The sequence below is a fragment of the Momordica charantia genome, assembly GCF_013281855.1.
Source record: "Momordica charantia cultivar OHB3-1 chromosome 6 unlocalized genomic scaffold, Mcharantia_2.0 BLBB01000006.1, whole genome shotgun sequence".
NCBI classification, from domain to species: Eukaryota; Viridiplantae; Streptophyta; class Magnoliopsida; order Cucurbitales; family Cucurbitaceae; genus Momordica; species Momordica charantia.
This window is the reverse complement of record NW_028275164.1, coordinates 1,978,291-2,004,780: the sequence shown is the minus strand read 5'-3', so window position 1 is coordinate 2,004,780 and position 26,490 is coordinate 1,978,291. Positions and strand designations below refer to the sequence as shown.

General features: G+C 36.4%; 3 protein-coding genes across 12 annotated transcripts; all 3 read left to right on the top strand.

Moving 5' to 3' along the window:
- Positions 1 to 367: 367 nt before the first annotated feature.
- Positions 368 to 13,110, top strand: LOC111007314 (uncharacterized). 7 transcript variants are annotated; one of them, XR_015791664.1, is made up of 10 exons: positions 368 to 674; positions 1,292 to 2,783; positions 3,524 to 3,685; positions 4,091 to 4,153; positions 4,455 to 5,322; positions 5,492 to 8,021; positions 8,767 to 9,084; positions 9,734 to 9,900; positions 12,079 to 12,363; positions 13,075 to 13,110. XR_015791664.1 is itself a non-coding variant. In XM_022279631.2 (7 exons), exons 2-7 carry the CDS (start codon positions 1,400 to 1,402, stop codon positions 8,794 to 8,796), a joined length of 5,037 nt encoding a protein of 1,678 aa, XP_022135323.1. In that variant the 5' UTR covers positions 368 to 674; positions 1,292 to 1,399; the 3' UTR covers positions 8,797 to 9,085. The 7 variants fall into 7 exon arrangements, 1 of the variants encoding a protein (XP_022135323.1); XR_015791665.1 differs by having other exon boundaries at positions 12,035 to 12,363; XR_015791668.1 differs by lacking the exons at positions 12,079 to 12,363; positions 13,075 to 13,110 and adding an exon at positions 10,426 to 11,074.
- Positions 13,111 to 13,760: 650 nt separating this feature from the next.
- Positions 13,761 to 18,155, top strand: LOC111007122 (uncharacterized). The gene is made up of 6 exons (XM_022279327.2): positions 13,761 to 15,193; positions 15,279 to 15,360; positions 15,526 to 15,592; positions 16,035 to 16,220; positions 16,327 to 16,387; positions 17,442 to 18,155. The coding sequence occupies exons 1-6, from the start codon at positions 13,849 to 13,851 to the stop codon at positions 17,597 to 17,599; spliced, it is 1,899 nt and encodes a 632-aa protein (XP_022135019.1). The 5' UTR covers positions 13,761 to 13,848; the 3' UTR covers positions 17,600 to 18,155.
- A 2,482-nt stretch (positions 18,156 to 20,637) lies between these two features.
- On the top strand, positions 20,638 to 26,141 carry LOC111007288 (protein LONGIFOLIA 1). 4 transcript variants are annotated; one of them, XM_022279598.2, is made up of 6 exons: positions 20,638 to 21,077; positions 21,574 to 21,925; positions 22,502 to 22,563; positions 22,692 to 24,719; positions 24,796 to 24,946; positions 25,138 to 26,141. In XM_022279598.2, exons 2-6 carry the CDS (start codon positions 21,781 to 21,783, stop codon positions 25,905 to 25,907), a joined length of 3,156 nt encoding a protein of 1,051 aa, XP_022135290.1. In that variant the 5' UTR covers positions 20,638 to 21,077; positions 21,574 to 21,780; the 3' UTR covers positions 25,908 to 26,141. The 4 variants fall into 4 exon arrangements, with proteins under 4 accessions (XP_022135290.1, XP_087982066.1, XP_022135288.1 ...); XM_088125940.1 differs by having other exon boundaries at positions 21,511 to 21,925; XM_022279596.2 differs by having other exon boundaries at positions 21,230 to 21,925.
- The last annotated feature ends 349 nt before the right edge of the window (positions 26,142 to 26,490 follow it).

Genomic DNA, 26,490 nt, shown 5'->3' with positions numbered 1-26,490 from the left:
AGAATGATCGGTGGTTGTCAATTCAAACATAATTCAGTAGATAAAATATTTATTTCTATTTGAAATATTGATGGTTTGATTCTCCATCTGTGTAATTATTAAACTCAAAAAAGAAAAAAAAAGTGATGGATGGTTTGAGATATTTGTATTTCCTCTTGGTTGTTATTGTATTGAAAAATTATATAAAAATGTTCATATTTTAAAACTTTCTTCCTAGGTTGTCCTTTTAAAATTTTAAAATCGAAAAATTATATATGTATAAAAAAAGAAAGGTTACAACGGAAAATATTATTCTTACCTATAAAAATTATATATATATATATTCAGAATATTAATTATTAATTAATAATAAAAAGTTGATATCTTTTTGTAGGCTTGGGTGGCGAGCGAGGGATCGAACTGCTTCTTTATTCTTACGCTTTGGATGTAACTGGGAGGGAACTTGGAATAGAATCTCATCTGTTGCTCCGTGAAAGGATCAGATACAGAAGCGTTTCATTGGCCGCCTCTGATAGGGTTCGAGCCACCATTTTCCACGCTCTTCTGCTCTGATTTCGTCCAAAAACCCTAATACTCTCTCCACTTTCAATACCTCAATCTTGGGTTTTTGTTATAATCTCAGGGCCTTCGAATTTCCTTAACTGGAGGTTCAAATTTGAATCCCAATTGATGCGGTGAGTGGCTTGAAACTCGTTATTTGCCATTGGGTTTTTTGTTTTTTTTTTGTTTTTTTTCTATTGCTTCCCTCGCGTGTCGTTTTGCGGGATTGTAGTGGGGAAGTCGGTATCTTAACTTTGCAATTCTTACTGTATTGGTTGATGGGATTGTTAGAATCGGTCTGTTCTTCTGTTTTTGTTTGTGTATTGTGGAAAAAAGGACAGTGTGCGAGCGAAGATATTATTCTGTTTCCGGTCGGAGGTAATGCTGTGCGTGTATCGGGCTACAAAATGTACCCGGAACATGGCATTTGATGAAAATTGTTGTTTAGTTATCATTGTTTTACTCAACCGGGTAATGAGTAGTTATGGTTAAAAGTGATGATACTTGGGAGGTTGAAAGCGAAGAATAGAGATATTTCCCTCGATTTTCATTATTTTTAAGCTTCTGCTACCATCAATGAATCCCATGTTTGGGTTTCCGAAGTTACGTTTCCTCACCGATTGCATGCATGATGCCTGGGCTTAAAATTTGTTTTGGATGAGTTTACGACGTGTATGTATATTCGAAGCACAACTTATGTACTGTTGGAACTGCTTGTTGATCACACCCAATCTGCCTTTTTGCTTGACAGGATGATTTATCAGTGGCTTGAGCTGAAGAATGTGCCCGTGCCTTTGTGGTTCTTTTAATACAATTTACCATTGTGTAAGTATAAAATTCTAATTTTATAGGATTTTAGATGTATGGTCCAGCAAATTATGCTTCTCAGTTCGGGCAGGGTCCTCAGAAACCATGGCCACCTGCATACCAACAGCGTGCAGTTGCACCTCCTCCGCCTCCTCCTCCTACCTCATATATGCAACCAGGCCCTCCAATCCCATCACGTCCTATAACTCAACAAGCACCTGCCCCCCCACCTCAGGCTGGTCAACCTCTTCATCTTTCTCAGTCGGGTCCTCACGTTCCACCACCTCCACTCTGTCAGGGCCCATCCGTTCAAGTGCTACCTGGTGGGATCCCAAACATCCGTCAAACTTATTTTCACACTTTTCCACCAGTCCATGGAAGCACACAAGGTTTTCAATTTAACTCAAGTACTCAGCAGAATGTACAACTTTCACAGTCAGGAGTTCAGAACATGCATCATATTCTACCTCCACCACCCCCGCTACCACCACCACCACCACCACCTCCTCCTCATGCTCCTAATCCACCACCACCCCCTCCTCATGCTCCTAATCCAGATTTATTACGGCCTCCACAACCCTCTACAGTAGTACCTGTTCATCCTCCTTCACAAGGACAAACATTGTATGGAGCTCGAGTTCATCCACCATTGCAACAAGGTGGTTTGCAGGTCTTTCCCTCTATACCACAACATCCAACAACGTCCAACTTCCCTACTCCTCCTTTTGGAGGAGTTATGCAATCAAATCTTGGAGAGTCTCATTTGTCTCCAATGGCTCCTCCACCACCACCATCCTCTCCGCCACCTATTCCACCTTCTCCCCCTCCTCCCACGTCGCCCTCCTTTTATTCAATTCCAAGCTCGGGTTCTTCCAACTTGTTGTGCCAGTCTGAATTTGATCCTAGTTCTACCATTAATTCTAGTAAAGAATTGAAAGCCTTTGAGTCTAATCAAGGAGGCACACCTACCAGACATTTAGGGGATAACGGACCCAAGCATAAGCATAGAAATTTGGATGGCAGTATTGGCCTTATGATGGGTTCTAAAGTGGACAATGAGATATTGTCAGATAAAGGTAATGTGCAGGATCTTCCTCCATCCCCACCTAAGCCAAAAGATGATAAAATTACCAGGAAGATAGGAGTATTATGCAAGTACATTGCTAATAATGGTTCCAGTTTTGAAGACACTACTCGCCAAAAGGAATTTGGGAATCCAGAGTTTGAATTTTTATATGGTGGTGAACCGGGAAGTGAAGCTGCAATTGGTCATGAATATTTTCTGTGGATGAAGAAGAAATATAGTTTGGATTGCAAAAATAAAGAAATGGAAGAAAAATCTCCAGTGAGATCTTTAAGAATTGGGCCACAATCTGAGTCTTTGACAGTGTCAGCAGCATCCATTTCACCTGAAAATTCCGACATGGAGATGGAAGGTTAGTCTTAGTGTTAATAAATCTCTTCCTATACGGTAACGTTTGACATTGGTGCTGAGTTTATAAGTCTTTTTTCTGGGTTGATTGTTTTCCCTTAACAGATGTTGCGTGATCTATAACCATGAAAGCTTATTACTTGAGACAATCAGAGTGAAATCTATGAAGCCAAGGCAAATTCTCTGCAGATTGCAGGGGTTTTGAGAAACTTACTATTATATTCATCACATGAAAATATTGTGATACTTTTGTTTCATGTGTATACAGCTCTGCTGCTTCTACTAAATTTCTGGTTATAAACGCATCATTCATTTAATTAAAGAGCACATTTAAAAAAATATATATTTGGGCTAGGAATTTAAAGGAGTTATATTTCTTGGCTATTTGGATCTTAGGCATTATTGAAATCCATTTTGTATCCTGTTAAATAGAATGTCTCGTATGTTTCTGGTAATTGTGTTTCTTTATATCTGTTTATCTGTACTTCTGTTTTAAGAGCTTCAATTTTGCTGTGAAGAAAATTTCTCCAATTTAAGTTGATAGGTCAGTTTTCTAATCTAATTTTGATCGAAAATTTTGTCCAGTTGGGAGATTAGAATAAGAAGAACTCAAGGGATATGGTTGTGACGTTGTTTATTTGTAGCATGAGCTCTGTAAATGCTTAATGCAAGTACCTTGTAGTAACTGGAGTACTGATTTTTTTTCCTCCTTGTTTTGTGTGGTTTCTTACTGGTGGCTTCAAGATGATATTACCCCAGATGGTATAGGGGAGGAAACTAGTCACTCCTTTAAAATTCAAAGCTACGAGTGCAAATCAAGAAAAGAAGAGCATGATGCAAAGGATCAGTTACAAGGACCTAAAGATTTGCAAAGAAGCAGCCCAGTGAAGGGGAAAGTAGCTGAAGGTATGCATTTCTATCTTTTTGCGTTTCTTGTTGAATGGGTTCATGCATGGCACAGATTTTGCTTTGTGATATTGTGGTGCTTTGTGTCTTACTGTCAACAAAGTTGAGAGAAAATATTGTCTTTTCACTCAATGAATTCGAAGTAGTTAAATAAGAGTTATATTTCTCTTGCTGCTGCATCTTTTAAAAAAATGAATATGGCAAGACAGAATCTTTTCTTCTTCTTAGAAGGGTTCCACTGGGGTAATAGATAAGAGATTCTGACATCACTAGGAAGAACTCTGCTTATTAAATTATACTTGTGTTTTTCTTTCTGCTGAAAAATTTGAACAATGTAAAGCTATGGTTTGGATATCAAGCATAGTATTCTTCAGTTTTTGCTTTTACTTCTGTTCAAATATGCAGTTCCACAGTTCCTTTCAATTCAACCTAGTTGTGCCATGCAGAGAGGATTTTGGACGAACCTGGGTGAGAGTTAAATTAATTCCGCAGGAACTTTGTAGTTTGTCAGATTAAGTCATGTGAATAAAACCAATGACTCTGATCTGCTATCCTGGTTCTGAAAAGTTGCATTGATTTGACAACACATAAAAGGTTTCCTTCAAGGTTTTTGATTTGTGAATTTCTTATGAAGTTTGTTTCTTTTATCGTATTCCTCATGTTGAGATCGCAATCATGGGATTACTGCTTTTTCATCCTCATTTTTGTATGTCTAATAAGCATCTACACTTCCTATTGAAGGTCTTTTTTTTATTTTTATTTTTTAAAGAAAAAGATGGAGAGTCAAAGCTTCTGCTCGAGCATGAAAAATCTGTCAGCCTGGAAGCTTGCCAAGTTCACAGCCCTGTCATAAATACTGCTGGAGTTGTTGAACAGCCTTTAGGAAGCAATTTTGAGATTTCTGTTACCTGCATACAAAATGAAAAAAGTCTAGCAGCTTCTGAAGCTGTTAATTCTAGTCTGTCTACTGAACTTATTATTGGTGGCAGCCCATTCAGACTTATACAGGACTACGCTTCTGATGAAAATTCAGAAACCGATGAGGAATCACACCTTAAAGATGTCAGTTTTGCTATCTCACCTTCAACTCCAGCTTCTTCCAAGACTTCCGGAAAAGACAGTGATAATTTGACTATTCTGGGATCAGAAGGTTCTTGCCAGGTTCAACGGAGTAATGTTCCACCTTGTGAAGCCTCGATGCCTGATTTTGGTTCTCAGTTCCTCTCGGAATCACCAAAACTGATTTTTGATGCCAATGAGGCAAATGTGAGAAGGGCAGGGAATGAACGGAACTATAAAATTCATCAGAATCAAGTTGGCACCCGCACCAGTTCTAAGTCTTTGGATGCAGATGCAGTGAAAGGTCGTAGTGTTGATGTTCTCCATGATAGTCACAAGTTACAAAAAGAGAATGATGAGGAAAAGCAGAAGTTTGGATCATCGCCTGTAAAAATAGATGAGTTTGGAAGATTAGTCAGAGAAGGTGGTAGCGATAGCGATTCAGATGATTCACACTATACAAGGAGACATAAGAAAAGAAGAACTAGAAATAGTAGTGAAAGTCATTCTCCTGTTGACAGGAGGAGGGGGCGAAGGAGTCCGTGGAGAAGAAGGCAGAGGCGAAGTCGCTCACGCAGGTAACAATACTTTTCGCATGTATATATTGTTACTTACAGTGTGAGTTAATTCACTCAATGTTATTAAGGAACAATGTAGCCTAAGCAATTATGTCAGATTAGATATGCACTTGTTTCGTTAACTTTTGAGATTATTGTTAATAGAAAATTTTCTCTTCCATTGTTTCAGTTGGTCTCCTCGTAATCAAAGAGGCAGAAGCAGAAGCAGGTCTCCTGTCAGCAGGCGTACAAGTCAGTTTAATAATGAGAATATGAAACGAGATAAGGGTATGATACGAAAATGCTTTGACTTTCAGCGAGGTAGGTGCTATAGAGGAGCATCTTGTCGCTATGTGCACCATGAACCCAGCAAGAATGATGGATCAAGACACCATAGGAGCAAACATCATGATGTTCATCCAACTTCAGAGAATATAAAGGGTAGAGAGGACACTGTGAACATGTCTAGGGAAGTATCAGATCCTGGGCATATTAAAGTTGAGAATCAGGGGTGCATTCAGCATAATGTGTCCCCAAAAGATGATACCCATGATTGGAAGAAAGGTAGTCCCACTGGTGATCCAGATTTAGATGTAACTAAATGTCAAAGTTCTAGAGATAGAGCTGGCTTAGTTCAAGAAGAATTAATTTATTCCAAAGCAGCAGAGGCTGTCCACATTCACGTTAACGAGAATATTCAAGAAGCAGGGAAGTCTTATGAGCAACTTTCAGTTACGGCTGCCTCACAATGCATGAGCAATGCTGATACTGAGAAATTATCGGGTGATATTTCCATGAGCATGCTGACTTCTGTAGAGAAGTCTTTGGCTCATGCTCAGCAATCCAACATGTTTGCTTCAGAGTTTGAAGCTGCCAATAGTGTCTCACACCAAATGGATGGTTCATTTGTCTCCCATTTGTTACCCGATCAAGTAACTGCTGTCAGTACCAATAAAGCTCCTGAATGTGAACATTTTCCTGATAAAAATTCATTAATTAAGCTCCAGTTTGATACCAGTTCTGCTGGTCAGCAGCCTTCGACCTTACAATTTTTATCTGAGTCTCCAGTACCAAAATCATTATCTGCTACTGCTCCAGGTTGTGCTATGGATGATGCCCATCCTCTAAGAGAGCTGCCCCCTCCGCCTCCTCTCCCAACTTCATGTGTCACTAGTGCTGATGTTCTAATGCCTACCCCCTATAACTTTGTGTCACAAAATGTGTCCTTTCCTTCTAAGCCTTCTCTACCGGGAGGTTTTCAACCTCATCAGGATATCGTATCCATCCAATCATCTCATTACCACAGCACCACTTTCCCGCCTTCAAGACCATTATATGATCCAACAATGGCTCATGTAACTACCAAAGATGGTACGCCAATGCAATTTCATCAGAGTCATTTGTCTCAAGGAAGTGATCGGGGTTCTCAGTCTGTTATGAAATCCCAGCCATTGGTGACAAATTCTCATTCTATGCTTGGTGAGTCTCCAGTTCGGGAGCCTTATAGAGCTCCATTGCACATGGATGAAATTAGATCAACCGCCCCAGTTGCAAATAATCGACCTATTCAGCCCTTTGGATTCCCCAGCTTTCAGAAAGAAGAAAACTTTGGGCGGACTTCTGTGGAGATGAGTTCTTCTAGTTTTTTTCCCCATCGGAACTTTAATGATCAATCTATGCCCTTCACAAATGCAAATAGAATGCAATCTTCTGGTGACAATTTTCCTCCCAGTGAATTTCGAAGTTCATTTTCACAGTTTCATTCTTATTCACGGTTCCAACAGCCATTATATGCCTCGCAATCTGCACATGATAGTTTTTTACATGGCCCAAGTCAGATTGGTACTATATCTCGACATTATCCTGATCCTCTAAGCAGGAACCATTCGTCTTTGCTTCCTGATTTTGGGGGTTTGGGTATTACCACTTATCATAATCCTTATGCGTCTACTTTTGACAAGCCACTTAGCTCCAACTTCAGATCTAACATTTTGAACTTTGGAAATGATGCACCTAGTGGTGATATACGTGATTCTACTTTCAATTTGAGCAATGTTCGAGTTGATGGGCAAGGTGCTAATTATTTTGGATCAGGGCTGACAACTACTTCGCCAAAATCCACCAAACCTTCGGGGAAACACTTGCCCAGCTCAGGTGGTGATCAGTATGATCCACTCTTTGACAGCATTGAGCCATCACCACCTATTACCAAGAAATCTGATCGCATTCGAAAGCTGGAAAAAGCAAGAGAATCTCATATGATGACAAGACTTGGTGGTTCCCATAAATTACCAGATGTGGAGGAGAACAACAAGCATAAGGAGGTTGCTGCTGTGGCTTCAACTACTTCTCTGGAGAATGATGAATTTGGGGAGACAGCAGATGCAGAAGCTGGTGCTGTTGAGAATGACCTTGATGACGAAGAAAACTTAACCGGAGAGATTGAAATTGATCAGGTTAAGTCCTCAGAGAAGAGCAAGAAATCCAAAGGTTCCAGGTCGCTGAGGCTTTTCAGGATTGCTATTGCCGATTTTGTGAAGGAAGTTCTAAAACCATCATGGCGACAGGGCAATATGAGCAAGGAAGCTTTTAAGACAATTGTCAAGAAGACTGTTGACAAAGTATCTGGAGCTATGAAGAGTCACCAAATACCCAAGTCTCAAGCAAAGATAAATAGATACATTGATTCGTCACAACGAAAACTGACAAAGCTTGTTATGGTACGTTATCTTTCTCTCTCAAAAGAATTGGATTATTTTGGTACTTATCTTAGAACATTAGAGAGTATACTCCCAATTTGTAATTCCATTTGCTTGAAGCTATGAAAAACTTGTCGATAAAATAGAAAAATTATAGATAATGATTTGTTGGTTTACTTTTGAAATTGAAAAAGAAAAACAGTAACAAACAACTACTGAAGTAACTTCTTGGTAAACTTTTGATCTTATGAAGTATATTTTTGTTAGAACATTTTCTTTAATTTTATAGCAGAAAGACAAACGATGTAGCTACTGGAACTCATTCCCCTTCGGCTACAATTATTTAACGAGGAGAGCAAATGTAGATGTATGAATGTAACAGGTTTTAGAAGAAAGGGAATTTTTAAGGTGGTATTCATAGATTATTTCCACAAAAGGTGATTGATATACTATTAAGGTTTAATTTTTAAGAATGTTGCATTAACATGGCACTCAATCTTATGGCCTTTTTAGGATTTGTGCCTTTTTGAGAGGGGTTTTGTTGCTCTGCTTGATTTTGTAGATGATTAAGGTTTAATTTTTAAGAATGTTGCATTAACATGGCATGGAGAGGGGTTTTGTTGCTCCGCTTGATTTTGTATATCTCATTCTTTTGATGGAATCTTGTTTCTATTTTTATAAAAGTTATATTCCATTTGTTTATTCTTTGCTGTGTGATTCCTTTTTTTATAATTCAAGCATTAATACTGTCCTATATGTTATCCAGGGTTACGTTGACAAGTATGTTAAGACATAGAAAATGAACGAAAGCTGCAATGCCAATGTGGTGGACTGATGAGAGCAACATTATTATGGATGCTTCTCCCCTTGTGGTGGTTATCAGGAACTATGCATTGTTGTTTGACATCTGCAGGGGATGGATAGGTGATATATCCATAGTGTTGGTTGAAATGTCGGTCAGAGTTAGTAATGGTCCTGTGGATACTGGAGAAATGATGAAGCTTATGATATGTTGAGCATCGTGACACAAGTTCTTTTAACATATGATTCTCATTAGAGTCCCGAGGCCGCAGCAAAATAACGTGTATGTAATATGTTTTCCTGAAAAATATTTTGTAGCCTTTTTTATACTTTCTAGATATCTAATTGATGCAGTAAATGTTTGCAAATGGCCGAGTGTATTTTTCTCTTCTTCTCAACATTGTAGTTGTATTGAGTTAGTAGAAAAGTATTGTAGTTTGCAAACATATTAGGAAAATATGTTAATTTTGCTGAGGTAGTGAGGAACTTGTCTCTTCAAGAGAGAAATTGATATTATGAACCGTGAACTTGTCTTTTTAAGAGATGATGAAGGGAGAAATTGATATTATGAACCGTAAACTTGTCTTTTTAAGAGATGATCTTGCACATGTCTCAATCCAACGCGTTTCTTGAAGAGAACAGTTTTGGTTTGGATGATAACTACCATACTTTATTATTATTTCTACTATATTTTATAAATTTTCTTAAAAACTATTATATTTTCCCAAGAAATCCGTTCAATCTGTGAAACATTGCTTATTGTTTTTAATCCCTACCAAATGTTTATGTAATAATTTCCAGTGACAGTAGAATGCATGTTTTTACTTCAAGGGCGTAATATAAGGTAGATATAAGAAGCCTTGAAAGTTTGCTTTGGATTTTGATCGTGTTAAATGAATACTACTTATCCTTCCTCCTTGGGTTTACTGCAGGAAACAACTAAGTGATGTGATAATACTTTGATCTTTATGAAAAATCTGTTCATGCTTCTGGTTTAAGGACTTATTGAGGAGCATTCCATCATCCTTCAACCATTTAGTGACCATTGACTTCCTTAGAGTTGCACTTTGCGGTCTTATTCTCAGTTTATTGGTATAAGGTATGTTTAGGAGGAACAAATTGTATTAGCATCAAACGCATTTACTTTGTACCTTTGCAGATTATTACTTAACTAGGATGAGTATATATGTTCAAAATTTTGGATTAGTTTAGGTCATGTCTGTATATCCCTCGTGTGTTTATTGACAAGAAAATGTAACAGTTGGGCTTCTAAATTACAAGGAATTGTTTTACAATTTGAATTATATGTTGGGACGAATACTGTAAAATAGATGAGTTTGTGCTGACTGCTTGAGAAATAGATTTTGGCCTTGTTTTCAGTAGCCTTTAGACCCTTATTTTTTATCTGAACACTTTGACTATGTAATGAAGGGAAGAAGTCTGTTGGGTTAAGGTTAGACCAGCTTTTGAGATTGTTATTCTTCCGACTTTGTTGCTTATGTTATTGGAGAATCCTTAAAGAGAAATATGGGAATTTAGAGAATGGTATCTATGGACGAGACTTGTCTACCATGATGAAGTATGTTTTCCTTGGTTCAACATGTGGAGTAGTTTGTAATTTCAGCTTAGCCATGATGGTCCAAGATTACTTTGTATTAGTTTTTGGGAGGGGTGCCCACATCTCCATCCTGCTGTTTGGAATTCGAATCTCCAACCTTTTGATTGAGTATATACCGCAACCAGATACAGACTGGCGGGATAAGCTTCCTTTTGGCTTGAATTGATGGATGATCTTGTTCTTAGAGCTACAGAAATTATGAAATGATTCCATTCAATCTCATCAAGATGCTCAAGTTACGACATGACACTAGTATTTCAGACCCAATCAAGTCAAGTCATGAAGTGATATAGTATTATTCCTCTGATCAGAACCAGTTTTCTGATGTCAAAGACTCTAGAACTAGAAGCTTGCTTCCTTTTTATGTTTCAGTTGGGGAGGAGACAGATGTGACTCCAAAACTGTTCACAATTCAACCGTTCCAAGGACGGGATCTGCCAGCAAAGGGTGTTTGTAATTTTGGTCGGAGAGGACCGATTGTGTTATGTTACGAACTACTTAAGATCTTACTCTTTGTCAATCTGAATATATTTCACTTGAAGAATTGTAGATTTGTTATCTGATTTGTGAGGTCATATTTTGAAAAGAAAATTTATGAATAGATGAAGATATATCTGTTAGAGGATCCAAAATTTAAGGGGATTTTTTTTATTAATTTGTTTTTAGAATTGTTTTATAATACTATGCTTAAAGTAGAATGGTTTTGTCTGCAATAATTCAATTGATGATCTCCTTTTAATATCTCTACTTGTATTTTTTGACACCATTTTCAAATGGTGCTGATGGTTTTTCCCCCTCTATTTCCTTATTTTATTATTTTTAATAATTGTAATATCAGATCTTAGGATATCATATAAATATCACTTATATTCTTTGATGATCAAATAAAGGTGTTGATTGCATTTTTGTTTTTTTTTGAGATACAAATAACCAGCACATCACATCAAAAATCAAAGGAAAGAGAAAGAAAGTCGGTTAGTTCTTAATAACCATAGGTTTATGTTCTTGGATATAGGGGAGTTAAAGCTCCAATTTTCCATTATCAATAAAATAAAATAAATAAAATAACAATAGGTTTCATTTCAAATAATTTTTTTTTTCCAAATTTGTTTAGATTTTTTATTAGGCTAGGCATCCAACAGCCATAGGAGTTAGATTTTATGTTTATCATTTTATATATAATAATTTATTATTTGTTTTAAAAATATATTATTTCAATTTTAAAAAGGAGTACATTAAAGAGAGTTCTAAAATCACAATTTTTGAAAATCTTATTTATTATTATTATTTTTTTTTTCACTTTCCCTACAAATCAGTAATAGATAAAAATATGAAATCAATACTACGAAAACCCAATTAGGGTTTATGTCACCTAGTAAGATGATAACACCAAATGGCTTAAGAAAAAAAAAAGTTCCTCTCAAAAAAAAGAAAAAGAAAAAGAAAGTTCGAAAATAAATAAAATTTCAAATGAGCTAAAGAAATATCTCTTGTCCGTCCATGGGAACTTAAAAATTTTAATTTGTTGACTAATTGTTTAATTTATATACCATCAAAAGTTATGAAATGTTTTTAAATAATTAAACTAAATAACTTATTTTGAAATTAAATTTAGGGCATCCTCTGATTTTGCTGATGCGCATGCTTTGCCATTGCCAGTCCTCGAGTAAAACGCTGAGGAACAAGACCTGTTTGGTGACACGGATAGTATAACCTCGACGGGAATTAAACGGAACCGCAATGGAATTTCTTTGTCCAGGGATAACGCTCCAAATCCGGTCTCATAGTTTGCAACCTACGAGGAAGAAGTAAGGCGGGGCGGCTCGCGGTAGTTCAACTTCAACTTCTACATTCAAATTCCTTCGTCGTCTCTCTTTTCTTCTGCAAGTTTCTGCGAAGTTCTCTCTGCTTCTTTCAGATTCTAACGGCCATCGGACTCTGGAGGTTTCCTTTCTTCTCTAATCTTCTCTTTTCTCTTGTTTTGGCTTTTAATTGTCGTTTCGTAGTATCTCGATTTGTTTGCGCGGTTCATTGGCTGCTATTTTCTAATCTGAAAATGTTCATTTGTGGTTATTATTGAATGGATTCATAATTTAGCTTCCTTTTGATGTTGAACTCTGCTACCGAGTAATGGCATTCTTCTCCCTGTTTAATTTGCTTTGGGTTCGATGGTAGAGCAAAGATGTCATTGTGCACTTCAAAATTTAGGTATTTATCTATATTGGTTTTGAAGAAAACTTTCATTATGGTTCATTTAGTCTACCATCTGGAGCCTGGGTTTAGGAAAAGGTTGGTAATACTGATAATTGGATGTGTAAAGGGCGATACTTCTGCATCTCATAGGTGGTTTTTGTTAGAGTGCACGTCAGGGTGCAACATGCAGAATAATTGGCAATTAAGAATTTGAATTCTTTATATCTGACTCACTTTTTTTTTTTTTTTTCTCTTTTTCAAAGTCTGCACCCGCTCAAGGGTTTTTGATTTATACAGTATCCATATGCCTCAGAGTGCATTATCTTTCCACATTTATATTGTTTGGGTACTAGGGCAGAGTGTATGTGATTTAGCTTTAAGGATATCTCTAATATTTTTCTTTGGCATAAACTCCGTTTTAGATATTCAATTAAGTGGTTATGTAATGGGTAAATTGGACAGGGCAAGGAAACTGAGAGATTGTGTAGAAAAAGAAAATTGTATAAGTTGGATTCTCTCGACATATACTTGAGATGGTAAGAAAAACCAGTTCTAACTTTTGTATTCTTGATTGTAATGCTATTTCACCTCATATTATTAGTGATGAAATCCTTTAAATTTTCTTTTGGAGAATTCATATCTTTCACGTTTCCCTCTGTTCTCTGTGCAAATTTTGTTTATGGGTTGATTGTAGTTGTCTGTTGGTTTTTCTGCAGAGAACTTGAGTTTTGGTATTTAGGATTTCTTGCTTCTTATAACAAACGTATTTGATAGATTAAATGTAATAATAGGCTCGAAGCCTACACAAACCCAAAGGAGATGAAAAACATCCTCCATGTGCATAAACTTTGGTATACTGTATACAATATGTTTTTGTCCTTGCATCCCATGTTTTGAAGTCTTTCCTGTTTTCTTCAGCACATATATGATTACTTCAATTGAAAAGCTTGTGGACTTATGTCTCATGAAGCTTATGTTGGTTTCTTTCCCCCATTTTGTTTTCTGCTGCTTCTGAAGTTCACCAGGAAGTCAAAAGGAGGGGATTCCAAAATAACTAATACCATATACCTTCACAACCTCGCTAGTCTTAAGCTTTGAAGAAGACAGATTCGGAAGTATCCAGGTTAATAAGGATGATCCCTGACTGAGAATGTTAAGGTTTCTAGGTGTGTTCAGATTTTTCCTTTGAAATTAATTGCATCTGCGGAATTACACCACAATAGATTAAGGCAGGTTATGGAAATGGCTGTTTGCAATGAAAAGGCTGGTTTAAAAAAGAAAAGGAAAAGGAAACACAAAAGGAGGGGTAACACTACTAGAGGTGATCACAGAGGTTGTGATCCTGCTGAAGATAATGTATCAACTGATAATACTGGTTCTCAAGAATCTCCGAAAAAAATATGCTTAAATGTGGAGCCAGAAATGGGGCAATCTCATTCAGAAGTAAATCTACCGAGGGAAAACAATGAAAAGAAGCACGATAATTTACAATGTAAAGAAGCTTCTGGAATATCTGTCTCAACCATATTAAACGTTAAAGTTCTTAAAGAAGAAGATGGGATGTCTACATCCCTAAATGCAGACTTCTGTTCGGCAGATGGAAAGGAAAATTCTTTAGTTCCTGAGGAACCAGATGGGGAAGGTTCTAATACAATTAAAAGAGATAATGAGCACACGGAGGCTGTAGATCATTCAACTCCATCAAGCCATGTTGAAATCCGAAGGAAAAGAAAAAGAAATCGCCGTCGTGGAAAGAGAAGATCCGTAGAGTCCCCTAAGAAAAGTTTGGAATCCGATGTGGAGGACGAAAAGGAAGTTGCTGTATTGGGCCATCCTCATGAAGTGGAGTCAAGCAGCCACCTTAAAAAATTTGCAATAGAAGAGGTTATGAGTAGGGTTTTGTTGGATGAATCTATTGACTGCTTAATTAGTGAAAAAGCCGAGTTGTTGTCTGCAAATACAAAGGAAAGCTCTATGGTTTTTGCAGATCCTCTTAGGTCCAAGGATCGTGAAAATATTACGATGGTTAAAAATGATAAAGACTGCTTAGAGACTAAAGATTGTTTGGGTCAATCAAACAGTGATGGTACTCATGAAAAAATAAAAAGAGAGAGAAAAAAACGTCGAAAAAGGAGAAAGTTTGCAGATACCCTTGAAGGAAGTTTGAATTCTGGTGTGGAAGACAGTAGGGAGGAGTCTACAGTCAACTGTTTAAATGAAGCGGAAGCAACAAGTTTGCATGAGCATTCTATCACCACCAATATAGTAAAAAATGTTTTGGTGGAAGAAGTGTCCATTGAATGCTCCATTGGTGAACTTCCATCAGAAATGAAGGAAAGTGAGCAGACCATAAAGCAAAAAGTTCCTCATTTGTTGGCTTGTGATGCTACAAATGATAATGTTGGTGCTGTTCTAGAGACAAAAAGTTCCTCAAGGATATCAAATTCTTCAAATGAAAAAGATGCAACTGGTTGTTCAAAGAAAAAGCTTCTCATACTTGACGTAAATGGACTGCTTGTAGATTTTGTTCCATATTTTCCAGATGGATACACTCCAGACATTATAATATCACGTAAAGCAGGTGAAGGAAAATAATACTAGATGTGACCTTAGCGTTAATGAACATCGAACTCATTATTTACTTGGCTAAATCTTTCTTCTTTCAGTATTTAAGAGGCCCTTCTGTGACGACTTTCTACAGTTTTGTTTTGAGAGATTTGAAGTGGGGATATGGTCATCGAGAACCTGGTAGTTCAATCTAAAGCTAATCAATTGCCTTGCTATTTCAACTAATAATAGTTTTCAATATGATTTCCAGTTGTCTTGATTTTTGCGCACATGTAATTTTAGCATTAGCTTTGCAAATTTTAGCCCTGACACTAATCATGCCCATATCTTGTGTTATATTTGCAGGAAGAACCTGAACATGTTAGTTAGGTTTCTTATGAGAGACTCCAGACACAAACTACTTTTTTGCTGGGTAAGCCATGTCATATCTCTGCAAAAGTAGGAGTATGCTTCACCTTGCTACTAAGAAATTGTGGGGTTGTATTTAAGTTAACATGTAAAATTTGCTTATGTTATTTTTAACCATTTTTCCAGATTTTTCCAGATTTGTTTACCTACGTTGATGAATTATTAGTGGTAGAATAAATATTGTTTTACTGGAAAGTGCCAAGCGTATAACCTGATTAAAACAAAACTTGTGTTTGTTTTTGAGGTTCGAAATGAGAATTCAAGGAAAGAACGTTAACTTTTATTTTTGTTGTTTTTGGTAAATGAAGAACAAGCAACTTAGGTTCAAGTGATTTAGCCTTTTGGTAACCTACTGATTGTATTTTTGATAGCAAGTCAATTATCTGGCTTCCCCCCACCAACAAATTTCTTACTCTAGTATGACAATGCTAAGACGGTTGATGCAGGATCAATCGCACTGTACAACTACAAGGTTCACCACTATTGAGAACAATAAGAAGCCCCTTCTTTTGAAAGAACTGAATAAAATATGGGAAAATTTGCAACCTAATCTTCCATGGAAAAAGGGGGATTATGATGCATCAAATACATTATTGTTGGATGATTCCCCATACAAGGCCTTGCGCAATCCAGTTAGTTGAAAACCTCTCCTCTTTTCTTATCTGAGAATATGAAACTCTTTCAATTCTATTGAAGCTTATTTAATGGCTTTTTGTCTTGGCTTATCATCATTTTCAGGCAAATACTGCAGTATTTCCTACTACATATCAGTACAAGGACAGTGATGATACATCATTAGGTAAGGACTGTGCCACATGCATAAAGAGCTAAAGTTGAAGAAGAATTGTTGTACACAGTTGAAGAAGAATTGTAGATTTTTTAAAGAAGTAAATGTCAATGTCTGGCATGCATCTAAATGCTTAGGACGTCCTCGTTTTTTTGTCTCTCTCCAGCCATACAAACCTAAAAGAAAAGCTGCAATGAAATTGCCAAATTTTCTTTTCTTTCTTTTTTGATGAGAGACAAAGTCATTGATTAAATGAAATATACAACAAAAGGCTCTCACTAGGGAAATTACAGAAAGCTCTTCCGACTAGTGCAAATAGTGGAAATAGATTAGTTACAACTTCTTACACCAAGTGTTGAAAGAAATGCCTTTGCCTAAACTCAACTCTAGAAAGCTGACATGTATCTTTAATAATCTCATGGGACACCCTCGTAATTCCTTAACATCTAGCATGGGAAAATTCATTGGATGCTTATATAGTTGGCTATTATATAAACTTGTAATTTAAATGATTCGAGATACACTGACAGTGCAATTCATGAAGCCTGGCCGTTACATGTTTGAGTTGAGCTGTATTTTTCAATCCCACACCAAGTTATTTTTCATAAAACTATAGTTTCTTATAAACATTTTCTTAATGTCTATTCTAATGTCATCTTGGGTCATTTTCATAGAACACTTTTTATGAAATTGACATGATAAAGAATAACCATTGGTCATAGGATTTCTTAAATTCCATATAAAATAAATAAATTTCCGTTCAATGTTATTTTATTTGTATATTACAGTTAAGATAATTTTTGATTTATGCATGAATACCAATTTTCTTTGGTATGGAATTGCTTTAGTGGTTCTGACCCCTGAGTGTCTGTTAGTCATCATGGGTTGTCAATTATTGCATGTATGAAAGGTCCGTTTACAGGCTTTAGAAATTTAACTTGATGGTGAATTTCTTGTCGCTACTATCTTTTCCTCCTGCTTAAACCGCAGTTTATTTATTTTATATTTTTCAGTGATTACTGTCAATCTTTTGCCAATGTCTTCTTAAACATTTAGTCTTCCACAGGACCTGGTGGTGATCTTCGCACTTATTTGGAGGGCGTATCTATGGCAGAAAATGTTCAAAAATATGTTGAACAGAATCCATTTGGTCAAAAACCCATTTCTGAATCTAGTCCTTATTGGAAATTCTACCGTAAGATTATAAAAAGTGAGCAAAGTTAATGGAGGTGCTCGTTGGCTCAAGTATGAAGTCTCTTCTAACTTCCAAGTACGTGGTTGAGTTTGTGTAGCTCTTATGCTCTGGAAGCGTTTCCGTCACAGGATCCCCATATGCTGATGATTAATTCTCACAAGGATGTGGCCATATATTTAAGACTGGTTCACATGATTTTTTGCTATACTATACAGTAGTTCATCCTCTGCCATAGTTGGATAACCGTTGCTTGCCTTGCAAGATTAGAAGTCTTTTTTCCCCTACATCTTTCAATAGATTTTATGTTTCCTTGTGGCAAATTTTGTAAACTAATTCGCTGAGTAGAGTACAGCTTCACCGTTTTTCTTAAGTGATATTTACTTGTAGTTGTAGATTACGAGCATACAGATCCATTAAATAGTTTTTAGGTCATAATACCCAGCTAGAAATCCTGTTTACTTGAGCCAATACGTCGACATTGTATTTGTAATCTGTAGAAACTTTTGCTTCTTCAAGTTGCTATTTATTTCTGACAAGAGATGGAAGATTCAAAGCAATGTTATGACAAGGATGTAATTGGATTCACTTAACACTTCTAGGTTATATTTCGCTGCTTATAAAGATTAATTGTGTATTCTGCAATGTTTGGTTATCTCAAATACTTCCATCTCTTGCGCTTAAACTTCTTTGAACAGGTTTTGAATTCAAGACATCAAAAGCTGGTGTTCTTGATTCTTCAGCCAACAGGGCAGGAACTTGCCTTGTTCTTAAATTTTTGGATGTTCCAACTCATTGCTGGACACTGAGAAAGATGGTTATGAAAGTAGGCTTTTTTGAATATTTTCCCAACTAATATTAATTTCTGGTGTCTGCCACCATGAGCTTCTGCTGACGATTGATGATGACAGTTCAGTTCGTGGGACTTGGACATCAGCTGCTAAAGAGTCATCAATTCAAGGGAGCAGGTATGTTCATGTCTTCTTGTTGGAATTATACAGTTTTGTGTGTCCACAAGCCCATTTTGGTCCCCTGTCTCATTGCTGGACCCGAAATGACAGCTCAGGGAAGGCCCAATAAGTGCAATTGATTGCCACACCTCTAGGACTAGAAATTTAGAAAAGACCTCTCTACTTTAGTACTTGTTTAGGGAGAGCATTTCCTTCCAGAAAAATTCTAGCCTCCACACCATTTTCAATATGGTGTATTTTTAGGGGTTAAAAGTTTTTAGCGTAATCTACTTTATCTATTAAGTAGAATAGAAATAGACCAATAGAAATACACTACATTGGTGGTGGATAGAGAAGTTCGGTGGGTTCTTCTATACTATGATTAAGAATATTGAATCTGGACTGGCTTTATAGTATTTGATTGTGATTCTATCATATGTATGTATTCATATGATAATGATCTTAATTTGTCTAAATGACGACGTGTCATTGTGAAATAGTTTGATAATAGATTTTTGAATAGCAGAACATAAAGTGACAAATGAAATAAAGAGATGAAGGACTGCAACGACTTTGATTGGTCACTTGATTTTTGTCTGATACAGATGAAACATACCACGTCTACTTCTCTCTCTTTTCTCAAGCATGTGTTTAATTGAGTAATATGATTGATTTTTGCTCTAGATAATTCCCTTTTTCTTGTTTATTTACATGAAGCAATGATTAGTTACTTAAATCTGATGAGTTTTAGTATCTATAATTAGTCTGATTTAGAAAAAGAACACTAATTTTTCAGGAAAAAAAAAACTTTGTATAATGTAATGATTAAGTTGTTTTGATATGATTTGGAGGTAGTATCACTACCCATAACCCTCTACTTTTAGTACTCCAAATGGCATTCTCCAAAAATTTTAAGGCATATTTTAATGATGTTTCTTTTTTTTTTCCTAGTTTAAATACTATTTTGATTCATATATTTTCTATTTTTGTTAATTTTCTATCCATGTATTTTCAAAATGTCTGTTTTGATTCTTGTACCGTCAAAAAGTCATGTTGTGAGCCACTAAAAAGTCATGAGATCGAATTTTCACCCCATATGTTGTACTAAAAAAAGGTCATGTTGTGATCTCTATACTTTAAAAATGATTATTTTGGTCTCTATTCGTAAAATTTTAATATAAATTTTATACCAATAGAAATTATATAATACAGATTTATAGTTACATTTCTAGAAATTCAATAAGTGAAATGTTCGATTAAAAGAAATGAGATAAAATGAAAATGGAAGGTCAAAAATAATCACTTTTTTTACAGGAATCAAAATGGATAGATGTAGATAGGTTAAATACACAATTTAAAATTATATTGAAATATTTTTTTAATATGAAAAAAAAAATAATGGAGAGTTTTTGAAATTTTGTGTTTGTACGTAGTTATTAATTAATATGGCCTGCATGTGGTGCAGTGGCAGTGGTATTTTAGTGGCAACTAACATGTTCTCTCAGTCTCCTCTTTATTACATTACATCATCACTTTTTATTATTAAAACTTTAACATATTTGTTTGTAGTAAAGTCCTTGACAGCTATAGACCCTTGTCTTCGCTCTAACATTTACAAAAAAAAAAAAAAAAATTGGTTTCAAATTAAGAAAATCAATTTATAAATAGATGGCATGGGAATTTGGTTATTGTCAAAAGTGGTCTTCAACATTTTAAAAACGTTTTTGGAAGAATGTGCTTGGTTATTGTTTTAATAAAGCCTATTTGTTTAAGTTTGGGCGATGTAATACTAAGTCAAATTCACTGCTCTAAAGGAAGGAACCCAAGAGGACGAATCTGATCTTTGAAGGGAAGGAAAATCAGCAACGCCAATGTAACAAGTGGTGCAAATAGCTGGTATGAAAATAGATTTTACCAACCTAAATCAAATACAGACTTTATGTAATAATAATGATCATTAAATTCAATCACATCATAATTCATACTAACAAATTTATCACTAAATTCAAAAAGAAAAGTCAATAATATATTAATTGAAATGGTAATGAAACCAAAAAGTATGAATAGATATGAGAAGGGGTAAGTTGTAATCTTCATTAAGCCAAGACCCACTTGGGCAAAAAGTCCACAAAATTTTGTATCATATGCAAACACTTAGCTAGCAACCACAATGGATTGGAAAGAAAAAGAAAAGAAAAGAAAAAAGCATTAAATTCTGTAATTAACCACATGATCTGCTTGGTGCGAGCATAAATGGGAAGCAAAAACTTTGATCTTTACTGTTCTGTTAGTACGTCACAGAATCTGACAAGTTTGAAATCGAGGAATGGACGATTTGGCGTTCCAGCAGAGTTTTGGAGACGAATATTCTTCTTCTTCTTCTTCTTCTTCTTCTTCTTCTTCCTTCCGTTGTGATCAGTACAAATACAAAGGGGATCCGTTCTTCAGTTTTCTCTCTCTTGCTCCGACTCCCGAGTCTTGACAAAATCACATGGACCTTTCGACATTCCACATGGATGCCTCAGATATGGCCGATTAGCTTGGAGTGCATCTGACCCACGTATTGCATTCTCTCTCTCTCTCTCTCTCTCTCTTCTTCCTATTGTTTATTTTGTTGACCAGTCGTCTCCGATTGTTATACATATTATGCTTCTATCTCTTTGGATGTTCAAATTCATTTACTTATTGGGGCATTTCTTCTTCTTTGATCAGTCACGGGAAATCCCCATTTCGTCTTTCCTCCTTTGTGCTCTTGCTTTGATTGCTTGGTCCTTTGTATTTCTTGATGATTCTGGTTTCTGGGTCTCTCCTTTTGGGGTATGTTATTCGATTTGATTTGATTCTCTGGGCTGCCAAACCCATCTGTGGATTCTTTTCGGGATCAAGATTTAGATTGCGAAAACCAGAATGATGACCCGATAGAGATTGTTTTTTGGGCAGTAATATAAAGAGGAAGTGTTTCTGAGTTTCTTGTATACCAATTTCTTGAGCAGAGTTGATAAATGGAGAATGAATTCTGATTCTTGTTGTACTATATATTCAAATGCACGGTCCAGTTGCAGAAGCTGATGTGTTGATTAAATGTCTCTGGCTTCGGTGAAAACAAATAGTACTCTTGGATCATGTTGAGGCTCAGATTTCTTGGCATGAAGGCTGCTCAAATGGCTTGATTTTTTGGTCTGGAAGATCAATCTTGGAGGTGTAAGGGGAAACTTTTGGTTTGGAGTGTAATTTATTTGTTATTTGAGAAGAGAATAGAAGATATGGCTGCAAAGCTTCTGCATTCCTTAGCAGATGACAATCCTGATATGCACAAGCAAATAGGATGTATGGCTGGTATTTTTCATCTATTTGATCGCCACAATATGATCACCACGAAGCGAATTACTCACAAGAGGTTCCCGCCGGGTAATTATTTAATCCTAGATTGCTTAATGCTTTCGTGAATGACCTTAGCTCATCCTGTGAAGTTTTAATCCACAACATTTGTATTATTCATTCTTATTCCATTTTTTCTCTTTTTCAATGCATCTCTGGTTTTTCATATTCCTTTCCATGTCAAAGGACCAAGTTCCTAATTGGGGTCGAAGGAAGTTTCATGCATCTGAAAGTGGCAAATTTCTATCCTCTCATGCGAAAATTGTCATGAAGAGCATGAAAAAGATGTTAAAAAGAATGCTTCGCTGCTTCAATAACCGCTTGTTTTGCACTTCCAATTATCATTTTTCTGATTATCGTGTGTAAAACTATGTAACAATCACTATAGCTAATGTTTCATAGCATTTCCAGTTTAAAGATGAAACAGTTCTGTATGATAGTTCAAATGAACCGTAAATATGCTGTACTGCTTATCAAAATTTCCCTCAGCAGTATACCTTTAGATTATTCTCCAGTTATGCTTCATTTCTCTTCTCTTCTACATTTACGAAGTTTTGATAACATAGCTATTATCTGTCACTCAATCTCTAATCTTGTCTTTTACAGGTCATTCCCAATCAAACTGTGGGAACATAGTAAGCGCTGTACATCACCAAGAGAAAGCAAAAGTAAGAGCCAAATTTTCATATACATACCAAGTTCTCCTTTACCAACAGCACTGTGTCTTATTAGTAAAACTAGTTCTTTTTCATGCTTATTTGTGTAAATGTTGAGTTCTTAAGTTCTTTCATTGCAGGAGTCAAGTCTGAATGAGAATGTGTATGAAAAACATAGTGGGCCTGCTGAATCATCCAGAGACTCTCTCTCCTCTTGTTCATCATCTTTGTCCTCTTTGGAGTGTATTAAAACTGCACAACCGGAAGCGTCCTCCTTTTCCAGGATTGATATTCTCGAAAGTCCACCAATGGGGTCGGCATTGGACCGGTCGAATACCTCTAGTTATTCAGAGAAGCAATCTTTCAATCTTAAAAATGTAGTAAAAGACTCTATGCACAGAGAAGTAAGAACATCATTCGTGAAAATGAACGACATGGATGACTTTGATCATGGTGTGAAATACAGAGACTCTCCAAGACCCCTTAGAATGTCCAAATGTGTAGAGGCTTCTCCTAGAGTTGCAAGAAACGAAAAAGAAGATATTCCGATTGATATTGAGGAGTCTCTTAGAGTTCTTGCTAAACTTCGAGATGCATCTTGGAACTTCAATGAAGCTACAGGGCTTCCAAGATCATCTTGTGAGAATGAAGCAAAACTTGGAAAGAATTCAATTTCAAGGGATTCTCCGCGGCTTTCTTATGACGGTAGAGAGAGAAGCCAATTCTCTTTGGAATCAAGAAACATCAAGTCCAGTCCTAGACTGAAAGAGCTCCCTAGACTCTCACTTGACAGCAGAGAGAATTTTACCTCTGTTTCAGTCAGAACTCATATTTCTAGGAATTCTCGAAATAGTAGCTTCCCAACCGACGAAACCCTTGAGCTACAACATTTTTCAGGAAATAAGAAGCGACTACCTAGTGTTGTAGCAAAATTGATGGGTTTAGAAACATTGCCAGATTCAATCTCTGCTACAGATACTCAATTTGGTGGTGAATCTTTTGCAGAATCATTAGAATCTAGAAATCTGAAAATGTCATTTCAAACATCTGCCTCTGATAAAAGATCGTCCAAATGCTCAACTTCACCGCGGCAGAAAAATCCCGATCTGATTACAAAGCCTATTCCCAGTTCAAGGCTTCCTATTGAAACTGCACCTTGGAGGAAGCTAGATGGAACTCAAGCTTCTAAAAAAGCAGCTTTTAGGCCTGTAAAAGGTCGAGCACCAAACTCCTCCTCTGCTTATGGTGAAGCCGGGAAGAAGCTGAAAGATCTCGAGTCTGAACAATCCAGTAAGGATCTTAGAGCACTTAAACAAATACTAGAAGCAATTCAAATTAGGGCACTATCAGAAATCGGAATGGAAGAGCAAGCTTCAGATTTTGGAACTCAAAGAAACCAAGAACCAAAATCTTCCAATCCCAATCGAAAGACTAGGTTGACAAGCCAACGAAACAAACAGAGCAGTGTAGTTGCAACCTCCTCCGCTGCTAGTGTTCCTCGTTCTTCAAAAGCATATGAATCTCCAATTGTCATCATAAGACCTACAAGACCTGTTGAAAAATCAGGTATACTGCTGGATCGCATTCCTGGCCTCCATAAGCTCCAAAATGAAGGATTTCAAAGATGCTCTAGCAATGGCCAAATCAGAACACGTTCTCCTAAAAACAGTCAAAAGGATTCTGCTGCCATTACATCTGAGAAGAAGTTGATTTCTAGAAATATAAGATCACCTCAAACTTCTTCAAAACCTCAACTAGCGCCTAAAGAAAGCACCACGAGCTCAATAAAGAGTTCAGATTCCGTTAGCCCGAGACTGAGATCAAGGAGGGTTGAGGTGGAGAAAAGATCTGCTCCCCAAAAATCTGATACAAATAAACCAAAAAGGAAAATGAAGCAGACCGATTCGAATTGCCACTGTGAAAAGACAAAAACCAAATCTTCCAATACAAGACAATGTGACGATCAATCAAGCGAGATGAGCAATGAATCAAGAGCTTTAAGTTACCAAAGTGATGACATGACCCAACAATCAGATACTAATTTATCCTCAGTCTCAAAGATTGATATTGAGGTCAGAAGCAGCATGCAATCAACTGAGATCGATGGCAGCCAGAGCCGAGCCATGGAGGAGGCTGCAGAGTTCTTAACAACTGGCTCAGTTAAAAAGGTTTGCTTCTTTTATTGATTTTATTTTCATTCATCTTTTAGTTGCTTGCCACTGACTAATATTTTTGCTTAATCAGTTATCAATTGTAACGAGCAGTGAAGACGGGTCGACAATCAATCAAGATACAATAGCATTAGAGCATCCCAGTCCTGTCTCTGTCCTTGATGCCTCGTTATATAGAGATGATGAAGCATCTCCTGTAAAACAGATTACAACTTCACTTAAAGGTAAAGTTTCTGTCACCAAAATCATGTCGGCTTTTTGTTGGTTTAAGATTGCCAAGAAGTCCAAACATCAGAAACATGGAAGTTCTTTTGTCAAAAATTCTGAGTCCAACTAAACCACATTAGTAATCTCTTATTGACAGTAAATTTTATTTATTTCATCTAATCCCACTGTATAACTTGGTGTCTCATAGGTGATGATTCTCTAGATTCTAATGACGGGCATAGTGAAGACCAAAGCAATGTTGCTGATGAAATTTTTCTAAATACCCATAATGTGGAAATTGACAGTATGAAATTTGAAAATATTGAAGATTTGATTCAGAAGATTAGACGCTTAAACTCGCATCATGACGAAGCAGAAATGGATTATATGGCATCCCTGTGTGATGATACTAATCCAGATCACATATACATCTCGGAGATTCTGTTAGCTTCTGGCCTTCTACTCCGAGATCTTGGCTCTGGCATGACCATGTTTCGGCTTCATCCTTCTGGTAATCCGATCAGCCCCGAGTTATTCTGCATTTTGGAGAAAACAAAGGCGAGGGGCTTGCCACTTAAAGAAGGGTTCAGCCCTGCAATAGCTTCCCATTCAAACAGGGAGAAATTCCATCGCAAACTCATATTTGATGTTGTAAATGAAATCCTTGTTGAAAAATTAGCTCTCACTGACGATGGTGCCCCTGAGCCATGGTTGAAACCAACAAAGATTGCGGAAAGAACTCTTACTGGGCAAAAAATTTTGAAGCAATTGTGTCACGAAATAGAACAGTTTCAAGCCAAGAAGTTCAAATGCAGCTTCGACGAAGAGAAGGATGACTCTAAAAGCATTCTACAAGACGATGTGACGCGACAGTCGGGAAGTTGGACAGAGTTTTGTGGCCGTGAGATCTATGATGTTGTGTTAGATGTCGAACGGCTGATATTCAAAGACTTGGTTAACGAGATCGTTATTCGGTGAGTCGGGATTTCGCAAGACAAAGCTATAGTGTTAGCATTAGCTAGTTTGCTTGCCTTCCTACTGGTTAATATTTGCTTTCTTACAGTGGCAACATAAACTACTGCCCTTTCTTCCCCATATTTTTTGGTGTCAAGCCCAATAATTTGTGATAAAAGCAGTTCTGAGCTGGTTGGTAGTTTTGCCAATATACATAACCACAAGAATCAAAATCAATGGAAATATTTTATTATACTATCTTTCCTTTCCTAACTGGCTAACTTGTTTCATTTAAGAACGTTCATATTTTCTTCTTAAGTAAATTGTAATCAACCAATGGAGTTCTTAAAAACACATTTCAACTCTTAAGCAAATTTTAAAAACAAAAAATCTTTTTTCTAGTTTTCAAATTTTGGCTTAGGTTTTGAAAATATTTTTAAAAATAGAAGCAAGACAAATAGAAAACTAAAAAAAAAAAAGTTATAACGAGACCTTAATTAAACTTAGAACTGAATAACTTTATAACGGATAAAAATTAATAAGTAATACAAAATGAGATAAACAAATTCACATGACAACCTTCACTTTAAGTTGAACATTTTGGAAA